This window comes from Drosophila rhopaloa, unplaced genomic scaffold (genome assembly GCF_018152115.1).
Source record: "Drosophila rhopaloa isolate 14029-0021.01 unplaced genomic scaffold, ASM1815211v1 contig_2, whole genome shotgun sequence".
Taxonomy (NCBI): Eukaryota; Metazoa; Arthropoda; class Insecta; order Diptera; family Drosophilidae; genus Drosophila; species Drosophila rhopaloa.
In genome coordinates, this window is record NW_025335083.1 from 2319972 (window position 1) to 2328686 (window position 8715).

An 8715-nucleotide genomic window follows, 5' to 3' on the forward strand; every position below is an offset into this window, starting at 1 on the left:
TTCCCATCATAAAAATAACGTCTGGTTACAACATAAATATGCCAGATTTGATTACAAACTATTAATTAAACTTTGATTATCAGTTATCAATGAAAAAACTGCAATTTTGCATTTTTTGCATTTTGTACATTTTTCTTAATATCGGGAAAAGTATAAGTGTTAGAAATTTAAAAGTTACATCAAACGAGAGGTAAATAAATGTACTATCTGTTAAAATAAAAATTAAATTTGTAAGATTTTTTTCAACATGTTTTTTTTAACTCCAAAGTTGCGGGACATGTTTGTACGCATACTTTTTCTTGCATGTGTATGTTTTGAATCAAGCAAATACAACTCAAAAAAATTATGTTTTATTTTAAAAAAAGAAAAAAAATTTGTTATAAATATATGTCATAAATATATTTCCTCCATAAGTAAACAAATTGATATGCAAATTGTTTAACAAAAAATAGTATCTTGCAATTATTAATATTAATTACGAACAATTTATACATTTTTGGGAAATTTCTGTAGAAATGCCTATACTCGAACAGCTGACTTTTAAAAAATACCCAAACGTTACAATTCTCTTCCCAAAATATGGTATTTCTTTCTGAAGAGGTATTTTTTAAATCTGCGACAATGGTCACACCGCTCTGTCCAGTCCCATGTGGTGAAACTAGGTCTTTCACTTTCAAATTATAAATGAAACTTTAAAGAAATGCTGCGCAAATCAAAGAAAGAGCCTCAAACGGTGGCCGAAAAGGTCAGCAAACTCCTGGCCCATCCGAACGAGAGCGACAGTGCGGAGGATTCGGACTTTGACGTGGCCACTGGGCCCCGTCTGGTGGACTTCGAGGAGGAGTACGACCTGCCGGATGCTCGGAGCACCGACTTTCGGAAGAGGAACGTCAAGCTGCTCTCGGAGCAGAGTGAGCGGTACAAGGGCAAGATCAGCAGTCGCAGGGAACTGGACGATGAGGAGGATGAGGACCAGGACCAGGAGCTGTCCTATGAGGATAGCGATGAGGAGGAAGATGATGAGGATTTGGCTGACTTTAAGTTAAAATTAAAAGCTGGAGAGGCTGAAGATCCAGAGGAGTCCAGTGAAGAAGAGGATGAGGAAGCTATGGCTTCCTTTAAAGAGCAACCAAAAGGTTCTACTGGAGATTCCGAATCTAAAGAAAGTGAAAACGAAGAGGAGGATTACGACTCTGAATCTGGCAGTCAAGATAGTCAAACAGAGGACGAGAATGATGATGACGACAACGATGACGATGAAGATATAGAAGCAGAGGAAGACACCATTAAACCCTCGGATGTAATGTCCAAAACCAACCACCAGGCTGAAATCCAAAAAGGACTGTGCGTCCAAAACCAACTTCGCATTTGGGAGCGTCTCCTTGAGCTGAGGATCAACACTCAGAAGTTCACAAGCAAGGCTAATCAGTTGCCTGGACCGGAGACATTGCAGAAAATGGGTTCCCACAATGATGAGCTTCAATCGGTGCTAAGCGAGGCCCAGGAGCGCTCATCCAAGCTATTGCAGCAACTTCTGGCCCTTCAGTCGGCGCTCCACCAGCAAAACTCGGAGATGAGAAAATCAGTGAAACGAAAGCAGCCTTCAGAGGATTCGGAAATACCCGCGAAACGGTTTGGTTCTGTACTGCACAACAATTTCCAGCAGATGACCGGATACCGCAATGAAGTTCTGCTGAAGTGGGACGATCGCACCAAACTCCTGACCCCCGGAGCAGGTGTGAAGCGCAAGTCCTTACAGGAGGACTACGACATCATCAAGAAGATCGACAGCGCTCTGGCAAATCGGGAGGCGCTCGTGGAAAAGTCGCAGACGCCAAAGAGTAATCAGGCGGAGCAGCAAGAAAACGAGCCGGTGCAACCTTTGAAGCACATCTACGACGACAGCGACTTCTACCACCAGCAGCTTCGAGAGCTCATCGAGTACAAGGCCAGCTCCTCGTCCAACATGAGTGAGATTACCAAGCAATTCGTAGAGCTGCAAAAGCTGCGCCAGAAGATGAAGAAGAAGGTGGACACCAGGGCCAGCAAGGGCCGAAAACTGCGGTATGTAAATGAAATTAAAGTTATGCTATTTTATGTTTCAATGGTTGCCTTTTAAATGTTACTTCAGGTACGTGGTTCACAACAAACTCATCAACTTCATGGCGCCCAATGAAGGTAGCGACTGGACGGAGAGCTCCAAGTCAGAGTTGTACAAATCATTATTTGTCTAGATAAAATATAATATAAGTTTAATAAAACAATAAATGGTATATGAATTTTTTAAATAAGAATAAAATTTCTAAAGTGTCAGTGTCTAATATTGTCATTCAAGAAGATTTCTTGTTTTCTTTTTTCCACTTTACTTAGATAATATAATCCACAAATAAATTATGATGGTACTATGCTGGAAATTAAAGGTACTAACACAACTGTTAGCGAATGCCTAAAATAATTCCTAAGCCTAAATTCATTTGAACTAAAATAAAAATGTCTTAGAATTTGACTTTAATTTATTTCATATATTTATTTATGTATATTTTCATTTGTTGTTTACTTTTAACTGCTAAATTTGTATGTTCAACATTTCATTTTCGTTATTAATTCTTATTTGTTCTCAACTGGGTAATTTATGCAGCGATTGCATAACAATATGGCTTGAATATAACCGCAAACGTTCGAAATTACCGCTTCATAACCATTTCGTTTAGTGGGTGTTTGTGTTTTGGAGATTGTGTACTGTTAAGTATTATTTGCTGGTTTCTTTCGATTTGCGATTTTTATTCGATTCGATACATATAAATTAATTTTAATAATTTGTTAATGCATTAAACTAGTTGTCCACTGATGCACATACTTGACTGGTTTTTGTTTAAATTTACTTTGCTAGTCTCGTGTTTTACTTGGACTTCGTTCCATTTATAAAATTTTCTCTTAGTTCACTTTATTTTAGCTTTATATTCAATATTGGTTTCTTAATGTGTTCTTCGTCTAAGTCATTGTTAGTTATGCATATGTTATTTTTTATGTTTATAAATATCATATATAGAATGTTAGTAAATCAGTGCATAACTGCAATAAATGGGAGCCTAGTGATGGGGCATCGAAATCGGATGTGGTCGAAATACAATTCAATAAATAAATATTTAAATTTTACACCTATGATTTATAGAATACAAAAGGTTCTTTCTAAAAATACTATAAAAAGTTCAAGCACATTTACAAATAATCTTTGTGACACTGGTTCGATAGAAATGCTTTGATTTTTCTTTGGGAAATGAGTTTCGGGGAGTATTCGTTAGCAAGCTCTTATTAAAAATTAATTAACAATTAGCTGAAAGTGTATAGAGCACATAATATCATCATTACATTTATATACTAGAGATACATGTATATTGCACTTCAATGCGCACGAGAATCAATCGATTAAGATCTACCAAAGTGCCACAAGGACACGAACAATTTTGACGAAAATACTGGGCATAGGATTATTCTGTTTTCGATTCGAAGATACCAAAAGTCGTTACGACACACAAATGACAAATATCGGCCCAAAATGAGAAAGGATGGGAGGGATTGAGGGAGTACGACGTTTCTCTCTTAGCGCCGTCCTTGTATACAAACTACCAATATAAAGATTACAAAAATGCCACAGACTAAGTTCTCTGTCTGGTCACCTTTCTCTTGAATTTTTTCTAATTGTTAATGGAATTCTTCAGCAACAGGGGCAGACCAGTTTTGGTTTTTGATTTGGAAACGAGTATGGTGGCAGTTTTGGCCCCACCAGAACCGGCCGCTGCTGCAGCAGTCGCTTCAGCGGAGGCGGAGAGGCGCCTTGGAGCCGCCTGCCGCTGATGCAGCTCCTGGAGCAGGGCTGAGTGCTTGTCTAAGGCCTTCAGCTGAGCCGTATTCTGGGTCTCGTAGAGCGACGACTGAAGCTGGGTGTGGATCGAGGTGACATTGGAGAGCGTGCTCTCGGCCTCGGCCGTTGGAAAGTTGCTTAAATATCGTTTACTAGTCGTACTTCCTGTTGTTGTCGATGATGTCGTTGTAGTGTTTATCATTGTAGTCTGTTCCTGCGCTGAAACCTGAAATGGAGATCAATTAGCACAACGATAGTCAAAGGTTTTATACACCATACCTTTCGCATAACCACCAACTCTGTGTCTCAAGTGCACTTTGCTAGTTGTATAACACTCTCCATATCCTTCTGCACTCCATATAGCTCCGAAAGTTGCTTGGCGAACACCACGTTTAACTCGCTCAGCTTGGCCAGCTGGAAAAATAATTTAATTATTTTCTCAGAACGAAGGTAAATATGGAAAAGAAAGCGAAATTTAATCACCAACAAAAATTATTAGCAAATATATTGATTTGCCATCTAATTTTTTAACAAAATTTAAAAGAGTCTCTTAAAACAATAAAAGTTTGGCATAGGATATAGTTATTTAATCCGAACTATTTTACCATAAAAAATGAACCTTCGTCAACAGTCATGGCTTTGGATTTGCTCACCGTCTGGTCATTGGACTTTTCGCGAAGACTAAGGTTGGCCGACTTAAGCTCAATTTCCTGTTGCAAGAGTTCCTTCTGCAGTTGTTCGGTCCGCGCCTTGAGTGTAGCCACTTCACGACGTAACTCATCGTCCGCGGCACCTCCTCCTCCGGTTGCAGCTCCCCCACCGACACCGCCCACGCAAATCTGCTCCATATCCCTCTTGAGGCGAATATTCTCCTCCTTGTAAGTGTGTAGCTGGCGCTTCCATTCGTCCACATTGGCAGTTGATTCCTTATGGTCAAGAAGAAAATGTGTCTTTTTATTAATCCAAAATAAATATTTTTGGGTAAAATTGTATTTTACACCCTTGCAGAGGGTATTTAAATGTATGTTCATGTTCAGGATCAGCCGAGTGGATCTAGCTATATCTGATTGTCTGTTTTTACGAAAACTAGGCTCTTAGTTAGAAATCTATTTAGATAAAACTTAAAACTTTCAAAAACTAAGTTATAAAAACAGAAAGAAATTGAACAGGGTATTAAACACTTTAATAAGAAGGAAGTGATGGAATAGGTGTATGACTATACAATTTTCCTATAATTGCAAGGATTTATACAATTCGGCATAAAATCATTGATCTAGTAGACAAAACTGGTGGGTATAATTTAGCTGTTGCTTAGATTTTTTTGTGAAGCGATTAGCTTACCTGAAGAGCGCTGGTAAGGCGAATGTTGTTGTTCTTCAGGGTAGCCAGCTCAATTTCCCATTTCTTGGCATTGGCGCAGCTGAAAAGCAACAAAGAACCTTTTACTCCAGATCTTAGGACTATATATTCGTCACTCACCTTTGTGCCAGGGCCATTTTCAGGCGCTCGTTCTCGTACTTGAGCTGCTGTTCTGCGGTGGCCCCGGCTCCCGGACCCGTGTGCATGCCCACAATGCTGCCGCCCGATGAGATGGTCACTACCCCGCCGCCACCACCTGCAGGTCCGCCTGAAGTGGGCTGCGGCGAGGGCGTGGCCGATCCGATGTCCGACTTGACATCGCTGGTGTTCAGCAACTTGTGGGAGGGACTGTCCGGATTGGCGTTCTGTGTATTCGTGTTGCTCAGGTTGGGCGGCTCCACTGTGTGCGGATCTATGGCTGTGTTGTCGTTCTGCATGGAGCCCACAGCACGCCCTGAAATGGGCGACGTATTGGCCGAGGTGGTGGGCGTGACGGCATTAGAGCCGTTGGCCGACTTCATGGCATTCTTGGTTGCCTCCTTGACCTCTTGGAACTTCTCCACAAACTGTGAAAGAAGAGGTATCAGTCACGAAGACGATGGTAAACAGATTCGACACCCACCTTGGTAAGCTCCGCCTCGGAAGCGAATCCCAAGCCGTACACCGTGTTTGCCCGTACATCGCTCCACTGGCCGAACTTCTGGGAGGTCTGGGTGAAGGTCATGTTGGGCGTGATCGTCGAGTTTATCACCGCCTTTGTGCCCTCGACGCTGATGATGCGGTAAAGGTTCCTCGAGCTGTCATAGAAAAAGCTCACGTTGACCGCCTTCATGCTAGCCGTGATCCAAGTGCGCTTCGTCTTCGGATCGATGTGGAAGACGTGCGCCTGGCAGGTGAAAATTGGTTGTTCGCTGTGGGTCATAAAAGGATTGTAATGGCGGGGGTGTAATTAATTAAAAATTCCATTTCGGTAAGTAGACGACAGGTAGTAAGGGACCGGATGATGAGCGTCTTAACAAAATATAAAATGTTTGGGCCATTATCTCGGCTTCATGCTAAAACATTAACATTAATTAATTATCCATGATGACGATGAAACAGAGCTTTTAATAGTGTTTATTTAAAATAAACGTGACTAATTTTTGATTTGTTTTACGTTATTTTAAGCCACTTTCAAAGCTGGATCTACTCGATTTGTTACCGATTGCTAATTCCTTTGGTTTAAAGACTTGTCGACTTATTTTTGATTTGAGGCTTTGAATTATTAAGGCCATCGAATTCACCTAAGGCTTTAAACTGGCAACTACGTTAGTGAGGAGTATTTTGGTTGCTTTTTTAGCTCTGAAAAACTCGCGGTCTGATTTGGTTGAGTAACTTCTTTAGGAGATCCACACCGTCCTGTTTGTCCCTTTTGTACTGAGGAATTCGCGATTGATTTATTGGGGTTCTGCAATTCCCGTTCAGATCGGCAGTGCCTTTATCTATCTTATCTATTACCCATCCGCCGACATTGTCCGCTGAGCTCTGGTGTCTTTCCGTTATCGCTGGTGACTGGCGACCGCCGACTAAATTGCATTATGTGCTAAGCCTTTCGGCAGCCTTGCTTTTGATTTTTTGGTTCTTAAGCGGAAAACACACGCACACCTGCACACCTTTACACCCACATAATTGGCCTGCCCACGCGTGTGCGTGTGTGTTTATGTACATATTTACGCCGCCCGCTACACACAGAACGCCAGCAACAACAACACAGGCGAGATGTCAGCTAGTACGGCGTCGATTTTTCCCACACCAAAAACGGTTTGTATGGGCCGGTCTTACACCTACCACCGGTCTTACCCCATTGTATTCGTTGGCTTCGACGCTAGCTCGGTGGTTTGGCAACGGTTTAAACCTATGCTAGTTGCTTATACTGTTTAATTTCACGATTAAAAAAAATAAAACACAAACGCCTGCAAAACCAGTGTGACCGCGCCTTTCTTGTTTAAATATACCGTTTGAGTCTGGAAAATGTACTAAAATATTGCAAGCTATCTTGACTCAAAAACCGGTGATGGCTATCTAGCCTTTTTTTGATACTTTTCAAGAGAATTTACCAAAATAAATATAAAAGTTATATTCCATAATACACTTTCAAATAATATTGTCTAGGGGAGAGTAGAGAATTAAAAGGAAATCGTTTATTTCCGTTATATAAAATTCTATTTCACTCTTAAGTATAATTTAAATTATTATGAAAATGATTTATTTATTAAATAAAATATATTTATATTATAATATTTTTTGTGAATAATACAATTTTTTACAAATCAGTGCTTTTGCACGATTCCGATTCTTTAGTTTCTATATTTTAAGATGAGCTCGCAAGCCCTAAATTAGCAAAATTCGTATATTTGTTTAAGTACCATCGTTTGAAGTAGAAAATCGTAATCAAGACCAGCAGGCCAAATTGCTAGCCCTGTTTATACTCTTGCAGAGAGTATACTAAAATTCTTCAAATATTTGTGACGCAGTGAAGAAGGACATCTTTACAATATATTTATTTATCAGCATGACTAGACGTGTTGATATAGCTATGTCCGCCGGTTCGTATGTTTTTAAACCGTTTTCAGGCTCAGCTTACAATCTAGAGACTTAAAATTTCGCAATCGTATTTTTTGACCAAAATAAGTTTTTTTTTAGTGTTTAAAACCTATCCCTGACTATAACCTGTAGCTTCCATACAAATCTCATACTAAACATACGGGGTTATATGCTGACATTTCGCCTAGAGTAAAATATAAATTCTTGAAACTATTGTAATTTGCGCTCTCCTTGTGGCTTGCCAAAGTTAGCCTTAAGCAAGAAAGGAAGCAAACTTCGTCAAGCTGAAGTTTATATTCCCTTGCAGTTATTACAAAATGACTACATTTCGATTTATATGCTAATATTACTAAAAACAATGAAGCTATGTTGATTTCTATGGCAGCAAAATACCTGCAGAAAGAGCCAAACTTAATTATTGGCACAGCAAGCATGTTAAACTTTAAGGCTATTTTTCTTCTTCTAATATGCTGATATTAAAAAATATATATATATATTTTTTGATAGAATCATTATTTTTTTGTAAAATAAAAGTGACTTCATTGATTTATCTTTTATAATAATATTTTCGAGCACTGTTCATTAAAGGCTTTTAAAATTTCAGGCATTTCAAATAAGCACAGGATGATATTACCTACATACGTCAAATATACAGGGTCCCAACAGTTTTTTTTTCGATAAATGTAGCACAATAATCGGTGATGCAGAGTTTGCTATAATTAAAACGGGCATTTATTCGAAATTTGGACTTTCATGCAGATGTGCCCTTGTCTGAACAGGCCTTTAAAGTCTATGTAAAAATTTTTCGTTGTTTATATGTATATCGTCTAGGATAATGTAATATTGTTTTCGATATGCACGTTAAAATTTAAATATTAAGTAACTGCTAAGAACGATTTTAGCATGAGCTC

The 8715-nt window shown here is 39.4% G+C and overlaps 2 protein-coding genes across 2 annotated transcripts; one reads left to right on the top strand and one right to left on the bottom strand.

Annotated features, from left to right (window-relative positions):
- The first annotated feature begins 622 nt into the window (after window positions 1–622).
- LOC108049191 (protein Aatf) lies at window positions 623–2294 on the top strand. Its single transcript, XM_017130302.1, has 2 exons — window positions 623–2064; window positions 2132–2294. The coding sequence occupies exons 1-2, from the start codon at window positions 701–703 to the stop codon at window positions 2232–2234; spliced, it is 1467 nt and encodes a 488-aa protein (XP_016985791.1). The 5' UTR covers window positions 623–700; the 3' UTR covers window positions 2235–2294.
- A 201-nt stretch (window positions 2295–2495) lies between these two features.
- Window positions 2496–6816, bottom strand: LOC108049190 (homer protein homolog 1). The gene is given in 7 exon segments (XM_017130301.2): window positions 2496–4088; window positions 4142–4276; window positions 4516–4788; window positions 5204–5282; window positions 5342–5787; window positions 5844–6132; window positions 6719–6816. Coding segments are annotated over 7 exon segments (1629 nt in total). The 5' UTR covers window positions 6733–6816; the 3' UTR covers window positions 2496–3695.
- Between the last annotated feature and the right edge of the window lie 1899 nt (window positions 6817–8715).